Source organism: Eschrichtius robustus, chromosome 11 (genome assembly GCF_028021215.1).
Source record: "Eschrichtius robustus isolate mEscRob2 chromosome 11, mEscRob2.pri, whole genome shotgun sequence".
In the NCBI taxonomy this organism is placed as follows: Eukaryota; Metazoa; Chordata; class Mammalia; order Artiodactyla; family Eschrichtiidae; genus Eschrichtius; species Eschrichtius robustus.
Genome location: NC_090834.1, coordinates 47,983,549 through 48,004,977, shown reverse-complemented (window position 1 = coordinate 48,004,977; position 21,429 = coordinate 47,983,549). Strand labels below are relative to the sequence as shown.

The window sequence follows — 21,429 nt, the reverse complement described above, 5'->3', positions numbered from 1 at the left end:
GATACTGATCAGGGTGGCCATGACATTTCAGGAAGATAGGGGAAAAAGGCCCTCTGTTATCATTCAGAACTCTGAAGGCCTCTAGGCTTTTTAAGGATGTCTTATGATCCCTTTCAGGGAACTAATCAGATGAAGGGCAAAGTCATGGGTTATTCAATAATCTGCTTGTCCAGGGGTTTTCATAGTAGAGTAAGGCAGCCCTCAAGAAGAAAGATTTTACATTTCAAATATACGGCAAAAGGTCATTTTTAAGACTATGCAAAAAAGCACACTATAGGCTTACACCTTCACAGGGATTGTGTGTGTGTGTGTTTGAGTTTGTGAGGGTATGTGTGTCAGATCAGAAACAGGAAGAAAAAAGTTTGTTTCTAGAAAGAAAAGACCTTTGTATATTGAGGTCACTGGGCCAGGAGACTTGGAAAGTTTGTATTTTTGGCATTCCAGCAAGAGGTCACATTCAGCCCAGGGCCTTTCCAGCACTCATTTTATCCTGCCTTTGTCAGCTGACAGCCCTGTCTGCTGTTTCTTAAGAAAAGAATGAGAACCATGTGACTCTTCGTGAGTGCCTACATATGGACAAAGTACAGACCTGATGAAACTATCATAGGTGATTTACTTTAAAAAAAAAAAGACTGTAGTTCAAAAAAATGCCATTGGAGTTAAATCACTGATTCGACACACATTTACTGAATAATACGATCCAGGTTCTGTGTTTTGTGCTGCAGATACAGAATTTTTGTCCTTGAGGAACTTCGAAACTAAGAAGTGTTATACTGGATGCATGGACCAAAAATGATACAGGTCACTACGTAGGTCCCCATTTCTTGTAGTCTCTAAGCACACACTCCATAGCCATGTAGATGCGGCTCGTGATTCAGTTCTCAGCCTCAAGGGATATTAAACGACAGAGCAATCAACTGCCTCACAAACGTTAGTACAAAGCTTGTGGTAATAATTTGGATAACCTCCCACAGAAGGCACTAAATTGATGGGTCAGAAGACAGGGCATCTTCATTTTAATCCCTCGTTACCAGTGCAGTCTTAGACAACTAAATTTCTCTCCCTGAGACTCAGTTTTCTCATCTGTAAAATGAAGTTATCCTGGCCTATCCCTACAGCCCCTTTCTGTTTTCATGCCTTCTACCCCTATGATACCACCATTAAATCAACATCTGGTCCTCTGTTCCAACTGCATGAAGTGGCCCATTTGGTGTCATGGACTCAGCTAAAAACATACACCAGCAACATAGCCATAGTGTGTATTTAATATTTTTCACTTGGTAATTAGTACTATCCAGATGCTCTCAGCGGGCACAACCAAGCAGTGTACCTTCTAGACGGCATAAAAACAACAAGAGGGTTTTCTATTAACCAACTAGCTCTGTGACCTCAGATTAGACACTTCACCATTCTGAGCCTCTGTTTCCTCATTGGTAAAAATAAAGAACTGGAATGGATATGTAAACTAAATTCACTACTACCTCTGACAACCCCGCTTGATCAACCTCCCCAGTATGCAGGCATCCAGCTCTCTACCTCGCATCCCTCCTGTGTTCCCCACGCTGGTTCACAGCATCACCATCTACACTGCCACCCAGAGTGGTACCTTCAAGTCATCTTCCAACGCCTTCCTCATCCCCATATCCAAAGGGTCTCCAACATCCTATCGACACTTCCATTTCAAAAGGGGCTCTTGACTTTGCCCCCTCCTCTCCATCAGCACTGCCACTGATGCACTTCAGGCCCTCATTGCTCCTCATCTGGACCGCTGAAAGCTCCTAATTGGGGCTCTCAGCATCTCAATTTTTGTCACTCCCTCTCTCCCTTAAAATAAATGTAAGTATAACACAGGTTTTTAGACAGTTGCCATTCAGGCAGCATAAGAAATCACCTGCTGGGTATCTATAAAGGAAATGAAATCACTGCCTTGAAGAGATATCTGCACACCTATGTTCTTTGCAGCATTAGTGACAATAGCCAAGACATAGAAACAACCTAAATGTCCATCGACAGATGAATGGGTAAAGAAAATGTGCTGCGGTCGTCTCTCAGTATCCACAGGGGATTGGTTCCAGGACCCACTAAAGATACGAAAATCCTAGGGTGCTCAAGTCCCTGATAAAATGACCTAGTACACCCACCCTCTGTATCTGCAGATGTGGAATCTGCAGATACGGAAGACCAACTATATACATGTACAACAGAATGTTATTCAGTCATAAAAAAAGAAGGAAATCCTGCCTTTTGCAACAACATGCGCAAATGCTATGAGAGCATTATGTTAAGGAAATAAGTCAGAGGAAGAAAAATACTGTACAATCTCACTTATGTGAGGAATCTAAAAAAGCCATAAACAGTCAAAATTCGTTAAAACAGAGAGTAGAACAGTGGTTGCCAGAGGCTAGGGGATGGGAGAAATGGGGAGATGTTGGTCAAAGGGTATAAACTTCTAGCTGTAAGATGAATACATTCTGGGGATCTGATGTACAGTATGGTGACTATAGTCAACAATACTGTATTACATAATAGAAAGTTGCTGAAAGACTAAGTCTTATATGTTCTCACCAGACACATATACAAAAAGCTAATTAGGTGAGGTGATAAAGATGTTAACTAACCTCACTGTGGTAATGATTTCACAATATAGACATATATCAAGTCATCATGTTGTACACCTTAAACTTACACAAAGTTATATGTCAATTATATCTCCATAGAGCTGGGGGGGGGGGAAAGAAATCATCTGAGCTGAAAAAAAGAATTAATTACATGGGACTGAGTGAACTGATGAGGATGATTATAATTTTTGTGACTTTCTGTTTGAATTAAAACCCCCCCCCCCAAAAAAAAAAAAAAAAGAAATCATCTGAGCTATTTACAGACCACCCATTCCCAGGGCATCCTCCTCAGAGATTCTTATTGTACTGGTTTTGTGTGGGACCCAGGAAACTGTTTTTTAAAGCCCTCCCTAGATGAAGTCTTAAAACTTCTATTTCTATCAGAATCCACTTTCAAAATATAAATATTACCATGATGCTCTGCCCTTTTAGCCCTCCAATGACTCTTACGTTACACTTTTATGAAGACTACACATTTGGAGCCTTTGGCTCCAACCACCCTTCCAAACTCCTCTCCTGTCCCTTCCTTCAGAGTGCTCCACAGGCAAGCCACACCGGACTACTTGTCCTTCCTGAAACACATCCTGCATTACTCCCTGGCTTTTCTTGCCTTTTTGCAGCTCTGTTCCCAAAGCCTGAATTGCCTCCCCATCTCCCCTCTCACCTTCAATCAAATCCTATGCAGCCTATCATTGTGCCCTGAAATCTCACACATCCTGCCAGCTGGAACCATGGCTCCCTTTTTCACGACCCCATAGCATTTTCTTTATCCTATTCCATTCACTCTTATCATGCTGTGTCTTCATGCTTCTCTCTCCAACGTGGCATTGGAAAAACCTGAAAAACAGGCTGGTCACATTTTAAGGTTGTAAATCCGCGGCCTATTTCTCCACTTTTTGGATATGGTGTAGCTCACGACACTATAGTAGAAATAAACTGAAATTAAGATTCCTCCTTCCTCTAAATTACAGCGTTGTCTTGTATTCATGAGCCAATGCCACATACTGATGCACTTTATATTCTGCTCTTGTTTTCAGCAAATAATCAATAGATGTTCACTGATGGAGAAAATTAACATTATTCTAACAGGGTTATATGTGCATATCTGTTGCAACGAGTTTCAGACTGGAATGTTATGTTTTTGTAATCATTCTCATCCTCTTAAGAAATAATCTCTTGGAATCAGTTTACTCTATTCTAAACATATATTTTTGGGGTCATGGCACAATCAGTAGAGCTAAAAGTACCACCAAGGCATGCTCTTTATTTCTAGACAGTAATGGTCTGAAAAGCAGGAAAATAAAACCAAAAGTAAATATGAGTTTTGAACAAAGATCTGAAGGAAAAAAAAACTATCCAATTGCTATGATGATCAAACGGCCACTGAACTTATAGTGGCATAAGCTGGTTTTAAAGGCTCAGGGAAACCCACAGACTAGGATCAGAGTCAGGTCGACAACCTGGTAAGAAAGGTTTTCTCCAGTTTTTAAGAGCCCATCTGACCCTCTGGCAGTGGTTCTGAAACTTTTTCATCTTCTCTCCTCACTTCTTTGCTCTGCCAAACCAGCGATAGAAAAGTGTCAATTGATCACCATTTTTCCAAGTCATCTAGGCTTCTATTCTAGAATTAACCTTGTGTAATCTCCCCCTACAAAACTGCCAACCTCTCTCCCTAGCCAGACCAAGTTTCTGCAGCCCCATGACAAACACTGCTCTGTGTGCCCAGTAAGTGTTCAGTAAGACCTCTTTGCTGAGTTAAGAAATAACCCCTAATACTTTACTCCCTCCCGATGATTACTGGCAGGCTTAACAAGTCTTTAAGAGCCATCCTCTGCCATGTCACTAGCAATCATCACTATCTTTCCACTCCCAGTGAAATCACTTTAAGTTTGTCTCATCTCACCTCATTTCTTTCATTCATCTAACAAAAAAGTTTGAACTCCAATTAATTTCCAGACACTAGAAACATGCAACTAGAAAAAATCAGCAACTAAGAAAAAACAATTAAAAATCATTGCCCTCATGAAGCTTACATTCTAGTAAAAAGAGATCAACAGTAAACAAAAAAGTAAGATACATATAATACTACGTTATCTGGTAAAAAGTACTACGGAGAAAAATAAAGCGGCAAAGGAGAAACGGGTATGCTGGAGGCGAGGGTAAAGTTAAGCAGGATGGATAAGGATGGCTCACTAAGAAGGTATCATTTGAGTAAAGACTAAAAAGAGGTAAAGGAACAAGTCATATGGATGTTTAGGAGAAGAGGGCTTTAGACAGAGGGAACGGCAAGTACAAAGATGCAGAGGCACAGATGTGTCTGGCCAGCATGTGGAGAACAGCAAGGAGACTGTTGGCTGGAGAGGGCTGAGCAAGGGGAAGAGTAGCCTGTGATGAGGCAGGCAGATCACAGGATCCAGACTGTAGACGGTTTCAGGCTATTATACTGATGCTGCCTTTTATTCTGGATGAAAGAAGAAAGCACTGAAGGATTGTGAGCAGATGAGAAACATAAACTGACAGAACCAAGTGGATAACTGTGGCTGTTGCATTGAGGAATGACTTAGTCAAGGTCGGAAGTAGGGAAACCATAATCCAGGCAAGAGATAATGATGTGGACCAAAGTGGTAGTGGTGAAGATGGTCCAGATTGGTTGTTTTCTAGATATATTTGGAGATAGAGAAGACAGGTGGGCTATAAATTATGAGATGATTCAAGCATGATCCCCAAGCTTTTGACCTGAATTTTTGAAAGTATGGAGTTGCCATTAGCTGAGATGGAGTAACCTTTTGGAGGCACAGGTTTTGTGGAAGTAGATTGGGACTTTGACATGTTAGGTTTGAGATGTCTGTTACATAGATACGTCAAATAGGCAGCTGGATATAGGAGTCTGAAGTTCCAGGGCGGGGGGTCAGGACCGGAGGTTTACCTTGTATTTTAATTTCTGTACACCTCTGCCAGATTCACCATCCAAAGCCCTCTTTTCACGCTATCATTTGCCTACTTAAACCCACTACTGCCTAAAACAGATGCCAAAATTTGGAGGTTAGGCGGCTAACATGTTATGTGACCCACACAAGATTTAAAGCAATTTGAGCTATTTCCCAACAGTTATAAATTGGAAGATAAATACAAATATTGGAATGTCTTAAAAACTCAGAATATTCAGAAATCCAGGGTCTGCATTATATGAATAATGTTGTCAAGTTCATTTGCGCTGATCAGTACCAAACACTCAATGTTAAAGAGAAAAAGCTGGCTGAGATACTATTCCTTTGACATTGTTAGATACCACAAAAAACTGCTCTAAATTTAAATTTATGTATCTATATCCATTTTATTAAAATAATTCTAACAAAATATTTAGAATTCAATGAAATTTATATAGTTTTATTTTAAAATAAATCATTGCCATTGATCCATTTTTCTTATGCTAAGTCTCTTATAGATGGTTACATAGGATCCCATGATTGTTTCTTTGCATCAAAATACTCTTTAACACACTTGGCCTCATTCCTAATACATCCATCTAGCTGTATGTGACGTTTTGTGGAGAAACAAAATGGGAGCCAGGATTAAGGGGAAGTTTTGTGCCCATTTCGTAGGGAAACAAGGAGCAGTAGCTTGCGTGGTCCAGAAGTGAGAACAGATTTTTCAGAGAGGACCTCGAAAGATAAACAAATGTTGGCCAGGTAGAGAAAAGAGTTCATTTATTTTACCCTCTGGGCTCCTATGGGATTTTTAAGGTTGCATACCTCAATCTACGAGTTAAAGGCTAATCCTCAGACTGAGGTCAGGGTCCTGCCCCAAACTATGGCTTGCTAGGCTCTGCTAAATTCTGCCTCTTGCTTTCGTTCACACTCATTCCATGGCACTCCCATCCTCACTGGAACATACCCTACCTCTGATTCTCTGCCTAACTAAATCCTACGTATTCTTCAAGGTTGTACCAAACCCTACCTTCTTGTAGCTTTTTCTGACTACTTGGCCCCGGGCTCAATTCTTTCCTCCCCTATACTCACACAGTGTTGACTGAATGTATCACTTGCTCGCCCATTCAATCAGGCCCTGCCTCGTACTGCTTTTTACATGCTGCAAACCTCCGCAGACCCTGTCCCCGGTTACACTGTAGACTCCTTGAGCCCACTGTTGAATTCCTCCAAAACTGTCCCCTATCTCTCCATAGCACATGCACTCTGAGAGCCTCTTTGTCAGTGCTCACAATGGTCTTGCGAAATAAAATGGAACTGGTAATACAAGTACTCTTTACATAATAAAGTAGCAATTAATATTGATTTCTTATTTGTGAGAGGGAGCCCCAGCAGGGAGAGGAGTGGACTGAATAAAGCAAGATCTCTAATGCAACTCATTTACTTTCCATGCCTACTAAACTCCTGCTCATTCTTTTTTTTTTTTTTTATAATTATAACTTAGTGAATGGGTTCTTTTTTTTTTTTTTTTTTAGGCAGAATACTTCTTTATTTATTTTATTTATTTTATTTTTGGCTGTGTTGGGTCTTCGTTTCTGTGCGAGGGCTTTCTCCAGTTGTGGCAAGCGGGGGCCACTCTTCACCGCAGTGCGCGGACCTCTCATTATCGCGGCCTCTCTTGTTGCGGAGCACAGGCTCCAGACGCGCAGGCTCAGTAGTTGTGGCTCACGGGCCTAGTTGCTCCACGACATGTGGGATCCTCCCAGACCAGGGCTCGAACCCGTGTGCCCTGCATTGGCAGGCCGATTCTCAACCACTGCGCCACCAGGGAAGCCCCCTGCTCATTCTTAAAATCCACTCTGAAAAAAATCTGTCCCCAGTTCAGAACTGCCTCTCCACAATTTCTTTAGTTCCCCTAGAAACAGTGGCTCTCATTTCATCTTACTACTGGTTGTCACGTCTTATACGCAAGTCTTGTCTCTATTTAACAAGAAGGTAAAGCCAGATGCAGTGTATTGAATTTAGCTAGAGTGTGCAAGAGAATAGGATGGCATAAAAAGTAACAATTGGTTTCTTAGGGTCCATAAGCAATAGCATTATAGATAGCAAGGGTGGCTGGGTTATAGTGATCTATGTTTAAATTAAACTTTGGAAATATTCTCATTAAATTCTAAATTTATATTTAAATTTAAAGCTGTGTGTGTGTGTGTGTGTGTGTGTGTGTGTGAAAATGAGTATCCCAGTACCTCAGGAGATTTTTTTTCAGAATTATTTTTGACTAGGGTCTGACACTACTCAGTTTAAATGAAATAACTCACTTGGATAGAGAAGAAACAAGATCATATAGTAATGCGGTGTCCAATACTGGATGGAGGGAGGGAATGAAACCACGCCACAGAAGAGAGGTTGGCAAGAATCAAGATAGAAGGATCAGCATCTCATGTTTTTAATTAAACCAATTACAACCTAAACAAATACCTAGCAAACAACCTAAAACTACGTCCACTGAATTACAAGCTCAAATGCATTAAATAAAAAGCTATCTTTGAATTACTTACCATTTGAGCCATCACCTCTAAGTAACCTTTAAAGATACTTTTATAAATAACTCACAAGGGACCCTGGACTCTAAGGGTTTCACTCTTAAAGAATTTCCAGATTCCTTCAGAGGTAAAATTCCCCAAATGTGTGCCAACGTGCTTTGGGGGTGCCTCAGTGAACTCACAGGGTTACAACAAGATAATTTTAAATTTTAAGGCAAGCACAGTGGTGCTCAAGATAAATCAGACACCTCAGGAACGACTAGCTAGAGGCAGTTCAAAATTTTAACATTAGATTGTACTACATTCCCTTTGATGTGATCATATCTTTTTGAAGCTGGGGTTTTTGCAGTTTGTGGGATAAAAAGCAAGAGTCATGTGAAAATCAATGAGAAACAGGAAATGAGGGTGGGGGTGTCCACTATGACTCAAAGTTTTGAGATACTATTCCATGGCCCAAAGCAATGCATATGCCAATAATAAATATAGTTATTAAAAGTGAAATAAAAATCATTTTCTTTTAATTTCTGTTTTCCATTTTTTCCAAAGGGCTATTAAGTTATTAAACTGTAATACTTATTAAATTGTTTGGTGCTAACTATTTAATAAACAGAGCTTTTAGGTATTTCTATTGTCTTAGAGGCACCTTGAAAAAATTACTTTGACGCCAAAGGTTCTGTGAACTGTGGAAGTTTGAGACCCTCACCCAAGTCTAATCTGGAGGATCGTTTTCTTTAAGTTTAAAACATACACACACACACATACACACACCCCTCTACCACCGTACAAGACTTTTTTTATTCCAATAACATCAAGCATCATAGCCATTCTTATCTTTAATTCTCAAACTACAGACTGTGTCCCTTAGGCACTGTGGTTTTCCTGTCTAAAGTAGTATATTAGTATGGTTCTTATTAAGCCAAACCAATGACATAGTCTAAGCAATGATGTGTGCAAAGAACTCAACTCATCCAATTCTTAGCCCTGTCCAAAGTAGAAAGGTTAAAAATAATAATAAATATTCCTTTAAAATAAATAACGTGCATCTTCAAAATGCAACTTAATCCATGATACGTGAAAACTATTGCAATGTTATATTACACAATAGGAAATAGTAGAGTGGAGTGGTTACAAAATAGAATTTGTAACTAGACAAATCTCAGTTCATATCCCAGCACCATCTCTTACCTTCTGTGTGACTTTTGAAAAGTTTTGAGCGTTTATCTGTTTTCTAGCCTGTATAAGCATAGCTCTCTCCTCTTTATGATAGGGTTAGTAACAGTACCTACAGATCAGTTCCTTGTGAGCAGTAAATAAAATGATACATAAAAATGCACAGCACCATGCCTAACACCCAATAAATGGTGGCTATTAATAACACGTTATATTGCAGGGGGAAAACAGTCCTCCCAACAAGTAATTTAAATCAATTTGTTTTCAACTTCACCCTACAAATTAGATTGAAATGTGTTTGAATCCCTCACACTGTAGATAATTTCTTGGTCTCCAATAGGCTGAGGAGTACACAAGAAGCTAAGTTTTCCATTGTTCTTCCTGAGAGAGCAGATGTATGTAAGGCTGATGAGGAAGAAAGGTTAAATCATGTATCAGGATAACACAGACTACAAAAAATAGCGACTTGGGGCAAAAAGTAATAATTCTGATTTCTCCCAGACATTTGAAATGATTGACTATCCTCTTCCTGAACTCTCTTCCCTTTGCATCCAAAACCTGCTTTTGCTTTTTTCTCCTCCTCCATAGTACTTTCTCCTTTTCTACTTCTTTGCTAACTCCACAGTCTTTTCATTAAATTGCGTAACAAATAATTGTGTCAAGCTCTGCTAAAAATCAGAAAGGATATCTGGAGAAGTACAACATAACTCTAATGAATTGCTGAAGGGAGATGTGCCAGAAGGGAGTAAAGTTGTGTCGGATTCAAGGGAGGAAGAGGTTACCACTGGAAGGAGAGAATTAAGGAAATCTTTGTAGCGGAGTTGCCCTTTCAGGTGGGTCTTAAACATCAAGTAGGTTTTGGATATGTTGAAATAAAGGACAGGGCATGTGAACTAGCAAGAAGGGCAGGAGCAAAGGCACAGAGGAAACAAACACAGGGTGTGAATAAGAGCAAGGAGTCCAAATGGCCACATTGGAAGCCTCATAAGGGAGCACTGGGGGAAATTATATTAGGCATGTCATTTGAAGCCAAACTGTGGGTGACTTTGGTTCACCCCAATTCCATACCACCATCCTCTCTTCTTTATGGCATGAATTCTCATAGCTGGATGAATGCTAAGTTCATTTTTTTTGTGCCCCAGTACTTGAGACAACAGCAAGACATCTGGTGTTCAAAAAGAAGTTTTTAATTCTTCAAATCCCATCATTAATAAACCAGAGAAGCCTGTATTCTGGTTCTAGTTCTACCACTAACTAGCTCTCTGAGCCTGAGAAACTAATACGAACCCCCTTTCAGAGCATAGCTTCCTCATCTGTAAAATGAAGGATTTGGTTTGATGAACCCTCAAGGTTTTAACTCTGTGAAAATTACCTTTATTACTTCATCTAATCTATCCAACAATCATAAAGAAAAACAGTTTGGTCATTTGACCTCCAAATGAATGACATTTTACTCTGAATTATGAAGATTTTATTAAATGAAGAAGCACAGTTTTTAAGAATGGTCTTTAAGGTCACTCTCCAGTTTTTATGGTGAAAAATAAAATGAATGCCAACTTAAGAAAAGTGATCACCATATTTATCGATTCTAAAATGTATGCATTTTTCATATGTAAATGTTCATAAAATTAGTCTTTCAAGCATGAAAAAACTTTTATTTTGTTCATAAACAAAAAGTTTCTTTTGTTTATTAAAGAAATTTTTAGAGCAATGATGAAATAGTTGACTGAAAATTTTTATTGAACAAATACTCATTAAGCACCCACTAGTATCAAGTACTAGGGCTACAGCTGGAAGGAAAAAGCATTCCAATGCAGTAGTAGAGGACTTCTAATCTGAAGTAAGCATGGTATATTATGAGAGCAGACAAACAGTATCTCCCTCAGTCACAGGGACTCTAAAGAGACTTCCTGAAGGAGGTGAGATGGATAAGGGACAGAGGACCCATAGAAGCTATCTAAGTAAAGAAGAGGGAAAGTGTAGTTAGCCAGAGGCAATTGTATGAGCCACAGTATAAAGGGAAAGGTAGTTGAACTGAAGGCACTATACGCTATCCAGAATGGTCAAGAATCATACATATGAGAGATGAGACTGGAATGGGTGACAGAGGCCAGATCATGAAAGGCCGTGAATTTCATGCTAAAATGTTTAGTCTTTCATTCCGAAAGTGATGAGGATGCCAGACTGGAGAACACCTAACTGGAGAATGATGCCGTGCTAAGAAGCCTCACCTCTGTAGATTACAAGCTGATGGGTGGGAAAGCTTGAGGGAGGGATGAGCATTAGGACAATGCTACAGTAGTTCAGGTAAGTTGTGAAGAAGACATGGCTACTGAAAGGAGGGATAAGATAGAGTTATTTGTCAAGGTAGAAAAGACAGGATTTGATTAATATGTGAGAATAGAAAACTAAAGGGAGTGGGGAATGGTGAAATTTAAAACCTGTGTTATTTTCCATGAATAGTTTAAGATAATATAACTTCTCAACGAAGCTCTTAAACAGCTGAAAAAAAATAGTGGAACTCAATAATTTGGAACCCCAGGGTAGAGTCTCAGACTTGACTTTGCCAAGTTGATGGAGACTACTCTAGTACACCCACCTGGAAGATGAGGATCTTCCCTTGATAGAATAAACCCGAATTCCACCCCAGGAGCCACCATATCCATCTGGGAATATCCATCCCAGAATCAAAGAGAGTAAAAAAATAAAAAGGGTTCTCAATGGTTTGAAAGCAGGGCTTCCCAAAGTGAATTCTCAGAAGAGGGAGAAATCGGGCTCTAAACCTACCACAAGACAACTCTCTTCAAAATGTTTTCAGGTGAGCAATGACTCTAATGTCCAACCCCACTGGCTATTTAACGCCAAACCACTTTTACTGAGCAACTATAATGTACCAGGCACCATGTTCTACTTACCTTTGGCCCAGTTTCCTCACCTATAAAACTGGAAATAATATGACCCGTTTGGCAGAATCACTGTGCTGTTTAAACTGCAAAGTTTACTTTGATAAATTGATAAATGTAAGGAACTATCACTCAACCATTGGCTAAGCAAATATATCCTCTCCTAATTTGACTGCTGTTCCCTCTCACCACCTCCCTCCTTACATTGTAATCTCCAGCAATGCCGGACTACCCACAGCCCTCACCACGTCTCCTCACCTCCACACCATGGCTATGGCAGATGCCATGACTTGACCTCCTTTAGCACCTGACATTTCTCCTTCAGGGCACTTATCAAAACAGTCAATAATTATCTCCATGATTCTCTTTAAATATCTTTATGCTCCACCAGAATATCAGATTCCATACCAATGTCCATCTCATTCCCCTCTAAAACCTTATGCTTATCAAGTGAATGAATAAATTTTCCCAGGCAAGATCTTACAACTCTCAAATCCGGAGGTTTTAAAATGACTTTTAGACAACCCTAAGAATGGGAAAAAATATTTGCCAACGAACCAACTGACAAAGGATTAATCTCCAAACTATACAAGCAGCTCATGCAGCTCAATATCAAAAAAACAAACAACCCAATCCAAAAATGGGCAGAAGACCTAAATAAACATTTCTCCAAAGAAGATATACAGATTGCCAACAAACACATGAAAGGATGCTCAACATCACTAATCATTAGAGAAAGGCAAATCAAAACTACAATGAGGTACCACCTCACACCAGTCAGAATGGTCATCATCAAAAAATCTACAAAGAATAAATGCTGGAGAGGGTGTGGAGAAAAGGAAAGCCTCTTGCACTGTTGGTGGGAATGTAAATTGATACAGCCACTTTGGAAAATAGTATGGAGGTTCCTTAAAAAACTAAAAATAGAATTACCATATGACCCAGCAATCCCACTACTGGGCATATACCGTGAGAAAAGCATAATTCAAAAAGAGTCATGTACCACAGTGTTCACTGCAGCACTATTTACAATAGCCAGGACATGGAAGCAACCTAAGTGTCCATCGACAGATGAATGGATAAAGAACATGTGGCACATATATACAATGGAATATTACTCAGCCATAAAATAAGTGAAACTGAGTTATTTATAGTGAGGTGGATGGACCTAGAGTCTGTCACACAGAGTGAAGTAAGTCAGAAAGAGAAAAACAAATACCGTATACTAACATATATATATGGAATCTAAAAAAAAAAAAAAGGTTCTGAAGAGCCTAGGGGCGGGACAGGAATAAAGACGCAGATGTAGAGAATGGACTTGAGGACACGGGGAGGGGGAAGGGTAAGCTGGGACGAAGTGAGAGAGTGGCATGGACATATATACACTACCAAATGTAAAATAGATAGCTAGTGGGAAGCAGCCGCATCTCACAGGCAGGTCAGCTCGGTGCTTTGTGGCCACCTAGAGGCGTGGGATAGGGAGGGTGGGAGGCAGACGCAAGAGGGAGGGGATATCAGTATATATGTATGTATATAGCTGATTCACTTTGTTATAAAGCAGAAACTAACACATCATTGTAAAGCAATTATACTCCAATAAAGATGTTAAAAAAAATAAAAATTAAAAAATTAAAATAAATAAAAAATAAAACGACTTTTAAATGAAATGCAGTAAAATAGAGCAAAATATTTAAGTACCATTTTGACCCTCAGTGAGAGTACCTGTGTTCTGACAAAGCCAGAATGAGACAGATCCTGGGTTTCCTTTTGACCTGGGCAGGCCTCAAGGACTCCACTTACTTCTTCTTTCTAGGAGCCCATGAACTCCTCACTCTATAGCTATAACCTAGAATCTGTCCTCCTTCTAGTCATCACCCCTCCAATCACCTCATCCCAACCACTTTAATTCTTTTCACCACGATGTTTATAATCTATTGGCAATGGGGAACCACCAAAGTGGGAAGATAAACTTGACCTTAGTACACATAAGAACTGGAGGACGAAGAGACTAGAACTAGCCAGGTGGCTATGACAGCAAGACAGGTACATAATAATAGTGCTGTCCCTGGTCTAAGGCCGTGACAGGAGAGCCATAATCACTAACTGACATGGAGATTGATAGCATGTGTGGCTCAAAAGAGAAGGAGAAAAGATGGCAGAGGTTTCAAGTCTTAGTGACTGGGTAAAAAGTAGTATAGTTCACATAAACTAGGAAGACCAGTATGTGGAGAGATATGTCTAGTTGAGGTTTACAAATAGCATCCTTTACTACTTTCATTAAAAGGGGTGATGGTGTGATGGTAGATAGTCTCTGCTTGTATTCCTTTGTTGTTGTTGTTTTCTTTTGCACTTTCCATTTTTGCTACATTGAGCATATATTACTTTATTAATAGAAAAAACCAACAATCTTGTTTTTTTTATACAACTTGGCTATGACATATTGATCTTGCAATATATATGAGATATCATAAAGGCGATGTCCGGCAGGAAGACAAAATTGTAGGTCTGAAGCTTGTGAGAAGGCAAGGTTATAAGCACAATTTTGGAGTTATAAGCATAGAGTTTAAAGCCTCAGGAATGCATGAGCTCCCCAGGAGAAGGAGACAGAATTAAAGAGGGCCAGAGGATGAACTTCTGTCTCAGGTCGTGTGGCCCTGAAGTCCCTCACAGGGAGTAACTGGTGCTAGGTAAGAACACAGGAAAGATCACACTAGCTAGAGGCTTTGTTCAGCCTGCTCAGGTTTAATCTCAGCGAATGGATGGATGTGGTGTGGACAGGACCCCGTCTGCATCACCAGAGTATTTTGGAGTTACCTATATCAATACACTTTACTCACCGTTACAACGATTTGCTTTTGTGCTGTCATGCCCACTAAACTGTGAAATTTTTGAGGTCAGGAATCAAGTCTTGTTCAGTTCTTTAGCCTTCTTTGTTTTCCCCTCACCTAGCACAGTGCCTAACACATAGGAGCTGCCGCCTGCATTCCCTCGTTCTCTCAAATGACTTAGCTTTCCTTGGTCAGGCTGCTATGCACCCTCTTGTCTAGAGGAACTAGTCCTCTAAAGCCTAGATGAGGGGACTTGTCCCACAGGCCTAATGCCCATGTGTCTGTGACACATGGAGATTCTAATGACCTCCCTGCAAGAAGCCCTGAGGTGTGTTGCCCACCCGTCACTCACCTCACTTTGAAAGTTCACTGTTTTTTTCAGTGTACATACTATTTACTTGTAAGCACATAGCATGTTAACCCACATGGTATTTAGAAAATCTATAATTAGCCAGGCTAGAAACAAGGCAATAAAGTGCCCACCAGAAAGTGGCCCAGACTTGCCATGCGTTTTTACTTTTTGGCCTGACACAGTGGTTGCCAGATTTAGCTCTTTCTACATTTTTAGATCTAATTACGTGGATATTTAAAACCCTTCTTCTAAAACTTCCTGGAGAATTAGTCTTTTAGAAATAGATATTGAAGAGATGCTCAAGTCCAAACCCTTCCCTCAGTTGAATTTCACAATGTGGAAGCGCTTTACAAACACTAAAACAACACACCAGTGTGACCCAGCTGAATCTCACGGCCACTGGCGTGGGCAGTCAGCGTCTCCAGGCTCCTGACTCTAGACCCGGGCTACCTGCCGCTGTCACTCTGCCTGTTGGATAATTAATGTCCTCCAATGCTTCTTTGTCACACAGCTTAGGTGGGGAAAGTTAGTATAGATGTGCCCTGCAGGGAAATATTTTTCTGGATCTTGTTTTAGCTATATAGGGGAATTTATTATTTAGGAGAGTCTTGCAGTGAAACTTTCACATGGGGAAGAAGCATTCTCTTAATTACCTGCCAACTTAATTTATTTTCTACTGTATTTGTTAAGTCTAGAATCGGGTTTTCTGATGACCAACAGACCTGGTCATTTCTCTCATATATATGCATAAAAGATGAAGTTAAACAGACCTGCTGTTCCTATACTCCTCCGCCACGTGCAAGCTCTTGTGACCCTGGGTCTCTGATTCTTGATCTCATATAAAATAGGCTAAACACTACCTGCTCTGTCAATATCCTCAGCAACGTTGGGAAGATCAAGCAGGAAAATGTATGTGAAAGTAGTTTGTAATAACGATTAAAACAACGAGAGTAATAGCCAACGTTCCAAATGTGTCGGGCACAGCTTTATATGAATTAACTCATTTCATTCTTGTAACACTAAGATACAGGTTCTGTTATTGTCCCCAGTTTTTTGACAGGAAACCAAGGAATAGAAGTTAAGTAACTTGCACAAGTCACAAAGCTAGTAAGTAAAGAAGTTGGAATAAGCTGCCACATACTAACTGGGCACAGTAAGACTATATTAAAGCTGATAGAGACTGCAAGAGAAAACACAGCATGAATATGTGATATCACAGGAAAATGAAACAATTGCCATTTTAAAGATGGAGCAACTCAGATCCAGCAAGGTTTCATGATTTGCCCAATGTCAAGTATTACAGTTTTAGAATATCCATAATTTATGGATAGAAAAAATAATAATATATTTATTAGTATTCTAATTAGTATTCTAAAATATTCTATTTTTAAATTGTGGGAAGTAGAGCAAAGCTGTTAGGAACCTGGGTGCTGGATTCAATGGCCAAGTTTTAAATTCCAGCACTACCATTTAACCAACTATTTTACTGGAAAATTAAAAATTAAATATGCACAGACAATTGTAAGAATAAATGCCTAAAAGATGTTAGCTACTATTACTATCACTGTCCTAATTCCAGTTGCCAGTTCCCAAAGCACATCAAGAGTTCTAGACAAAATTGTGTAGTTCTCTTTGAAAGTGCTGATGGAGTAATCATAGCATCAGGATTTGGAGAGAAGTAGGAAAGGAGAGTCTCAAGTGTGAACTTTTCTTTCTTTTTTTTTTTTTTTTTGATAATTCTATAAAGTGAAAAAACCCTATAACCAAGAATCAAATTTTCAGAAATAGATTTTCATTCCAGTTCCTTCCACTCTCTGCACAGTGGTACTGATTAACATCCAAAAACATGTTAGAAATAGGAGCGAGAAGGCAAGGATAATCTATCTACTAAAGAAGCAGTGCCATTAAAAAGGAAGAAAGCATCACCCCAGTGGGCCACCTCTGCACCAGGCGCTCACAGGCCTTTGGTTATAAAGAGCATGGCTTGATTCCAAATCAGACAGACCTGCTTCAAAGCCAGCTCTTCCACTTATTAGCTGGGTGGCCTTGGGCAAAGTGACTTAACTTCTCTGACTCTATCAAGAGTTTCTGAACCCAGAGCTAACTCAGCTGCTCCTCTACGGTAGAATCACTGGGATACAGGGCAACTGCTGTCCCCTTTGGGGTTTGTGGGATTCATCACCCTGGTTTAAAGGTCTACTTCACAAGCCCTCAGGGAGGGGGAAGGGTAAGCTGAGACGAAGTGAGAGACTGGCATGGGCTTATATATACTACCAAATGTAAAATAGATAGCTAGTGGGAAGCAGTCGAGTAGCACAGGGAGATCAGCTTGGTGCTTTGTGACCACCTAGAGGGGTGGGATAGGGAGGGTGGGAGGGAGACGCAAGAGGGAGGAGAAATGGGGATATATGGATATGTACAGCTGATTCACTTTGTTATAAAGCAGAAACTAACACACCATTGTAAAGCAATTATACTCCAATAAAGATGTTAAAAAAAAAAAAAAAAAGTCTACTTCACAAGCCCTGAAAGGTACTTTTTGGAGTTTTTTTCAGGAGCAGACTGGCCTGTCTAAGTGGCCACAAGACACACATCATGGGAATTAGCTGAACAAATAGGACCCTACTCGGCATTTAACCAAATGGATATTAAAAGTCTAATTGAGCAAAAATTCCCTCTCTAGCAGATGGATGTGATACCCTACCAAGACAGGGCATGTCCCCCCTACCTCATCCACACGCCCGGCAATCTCAAAGCGAGTCCCCCAGCTTTCACGACCTGTTCTTTTCAGACACACACCAGAAGTGAGCACAAAGGAGACAGAGAAGCATTCCCCAAGGTTAGACAGACAGGCTGATCTGAAGATGCTATAAGACACACTTAGCTGACTGAAGTCTGGCTGGCGAGTTGAGGCTGGATTCCATATGAACTCACTCCTCACAGGGCCAGCTACGCAGCTTGAAACATGTCACTACTGAGCTCCAGTCACCCTTTCCCACAATGGCCCAACTTCCCCCCAACCAGCTTTGCCTGCTGCCCAACTTCTAACTCAGCCCACAGGGCCTTTGAGCTGGAGGCTGCCAAAGACAGGTTAGCACTGAACATCAGAGTTCCGGGAAAAAAAAGCTTCCCTACAGAGACGGTGCACGCCACTGTATCTATAGGACCGACTTTCCAAGGCTCCTCAGATTTTTTATTTACACAGACTTCTGCGACTATAGCCTCCATGGCAACTTCAGAACTGACTCATGGCTCAGGAGGTATTTCTAAGCTTGGGAATGAAATTGCTCAGGACGGCATGTTGTAATATGGGTAAAGCTGAAAAATAGTGCTGGATGTTTAGAATAGATTATATGTGCTCATCATTTACTAGGAATTATCATTTAATAGGGTTTAATTAGCACATTTATATCATGTCCTTCTTGCCTAGCATTTATACACATGCAAAGAAATTGGTAGCTAGTGTAACAACAATGCATGCAGCTCTCCTAGGTAGTAAGTACTAATGGGTTTAGCTAGCATTTGCTGGTTGTTCATCTCTTGTTTGCTCCTTTGTTGAGAGAAAGCATTCTATCTATTTACAGACAAGGAAACTGAGACCAGGAAGTTAGGGAACTTGCCTAAAATCGCCCAGGACATATGGGGTAAAACAGCGATTCAGACAGAAGCAGTTTGACTCTGGAATTTAGGCTCTTCATCTCTATACCCTACTATTGTCCCTGTTAGGTGAGGACACTGAGACCCACAGACATAATGTAACATGTCTGAGGTCACGTCATTATTTGCTTTTCACATAAAAATCTAAATTACAGCTCCATCTCCTTTCAAACAGTAAGCTAATTCTAAACCTGGGTCCTAGAGACTTTGATGCAGCCGGAAGAGTGGTCAGACACTAAAACAAGCAGCAACAAAATGCACAGACTCATAGAGGATTTTCTAGGTATAAAGCCCAATCAGACAGTGGCCAATGACATCTTCTTGTCTCTGATAACCCCTGTGCTACTAGAGCTGCTAAAAATGACACCAAAGGCATGAATCTGTTCAGATGCCAAGAGTTTTATCATAAGACCTGGCAGCTCATGATTAAAGAGGTACTGGAGTCCCCAGAACCAGAAACGCCCTTTCGAAAATTTTCCACATTTGTTCTCGCTTCAGGCCATGATAAAGAGTTTCCAGTCAAACGCACCAGCTGAAATGAACCTATTTTCTGCAAGAGAAGTGGCCAGTTTGGGTCCAGCACTTATAAAGGTTCCTAGTGCCACAGACTATGAAATAGGCAGAAGTGAAGTGGACCATTTTAAGGGGTTCACAGGGAATCCCAGAGGACCTTAAAACTTCTGAGCAGGAAGAAGATTCCTGAGCTGTCATTGTCCAACCAGTCTCCAACTTAACAGGGATGCAGCTGAGCTGAAGGGACTTCTCTGGAGCCACTGAGCAGGTGAGTGAGTGGCAGGGCCAGTAACCGTAACGAGGGGTTGGACATGCCCAGGTTGCCAAGAGTCTCCGTCCAAGGACTCACTCTTTATACCCCAAGCTTAGACTGAAGGCCTAACTTCTGGTACAAACCCTAGGAATCAAATTCTGATTTCAAACATTGTAAAGATGCTTCTCATTTTCCAGACCTCTCAGTGAAAACTTTAGAGACAAATCAAGAAATCTGTGGCTAATGTCATAGACCCTTAGACAAAAATGGCCCTAAAATATATACTCAGTCTCCTTTTCATAGACGACAGAGAGCCAGAGAGAGAGAGGGACAGACAGAGAGACAGAAAGAAAGAGAGAGAGAAATAATACTTTACCCCCAATACATACACAGAAAGTTCCTCGGCTTTCTCAAAGCAGAGAACCTCCAACTTGCTTGATTGAAGGGTAGAGAAGGGGGGTAGCAAAAGTTGGAATGCAGTGAGCGATTGTTAACAGGAATTGGGAAACTCCTCTAGCCTGGAACTCTCCTGGTTCCCGCTGTGAACCGGTCTAGGGGCTTCCCCTCGATGGCCCGAGCACAGAAGGGCGGGCAGGACACTCAGGGCCGCGTCACCGGCGGGACTGCCCGTGCCCGGAAAATGAGCTGCCCGTGCCCAAGAATTGAATGCAACTCCCGGTAGTCTCTCTCTGGGTCCCCCGGGAGGCCCGCGCTGGGGCGAGAGATCCCAGGGGAGGCTGTGAGAGGGAGATAAAGCAACAGCCCCAAATCTCCAGTGAATGCACTTGAAATTTCTGCGCGCGAGAGAGAAACTGTTTTCTTTGACACCAAGTTTCCAGCCCACCGGGAAAAGTCACTTGCGGCGCAGCGCCCAGGAGATCTGGGTCTCCCACTTGGCCGCAAGCCGCTGCCCCGGGACTGGAGACCCGCTGCGAAGCGCTCCCGCCCCCGATCCCCTCCCCCGCTGCTCACCTGCGATGTCCCAGAGCTGCAGGCGAACCACGGTCTCCGGGTCCCAGTGGAGCACCTTGAGCGCGAAGTCCACGCCGATGGTGGCCCGGTAGTGCGAGGAGAAGTTCTGGTGCACGTAGCGCTTGATGATGCTGGTCTTGCCCACGCCCAGGTCGCCGATCACCAGCAGCTTGTACAGGTGCTCCTTGTGCGGGACCTGCATCCTGGTGGCCCGCCAGCCGCGCCTTGCTATGCAGTGCGGGCCGGGGAAGCGCAGCCGGGCCTTGGGCGGGAGAGACTAGCGGAGCGCGAGTGCGGGCGAGAGAGAGCGGAGGCGGCGGGGCGGGACTGGACCGGACGAGGGGCGGAACTCCTCCGCGGCCGCCTGGAGAAACGCCCAGACAGAAGCCCGGTGGTTAATCCTCCTTCCTACCCCGCGCCGCGCGGCCTTGGAGAGGGGTGGAGACCCGAGCGACTCCCGGGCCCGATAAGTTAGGGGGCCTCAAGGCAAATGCCTTTTGCAGAGGTTATTCGTACAGCACTTTACAGTTTCCGAAGTGCTTTTCTCGCCTGTGATCTTTCCGAAGTGCTTTTCTCGCCTGTGATCTTGGCGACAAAGCTTGGAGGTGTGGTTTTTATTTTCCAAGTTTTGCAAGCGAGAGCGTCAAAAAATTAAGTGAATTGCCGAGACGGTAGTAAAAAGCCTAGGTGAAC

At 41.6% G+C, this 21,429-nt stretch overlaps 1 protein-coding gene across 1 annotated transcript in view; it reads right to left on the bottom strand.

The window, feature by feature from the left end:
* The window catches only part of RAB38 (RAB38, member RAS oncogene family), a 62,723-nt gene extending 41,748 nt beyond the window's left edge, over positions 1-20,975 (bottom strand). The window contains exon 1 of the mRNA XM_068555534.1: positions 20,737-20,975. Coding sequence (XP_068411635.1) covers positions 20,737-20,938 — 202 coding nt within the window. The 5' untranslated portion in view covers positions 20,939-20,975. The remainder of the gene's footprint in view (positions 1-20,736) is intronic.
* Between the last annotated feature and the right edge of the window lie 454 nt (positions 20,976-21,429).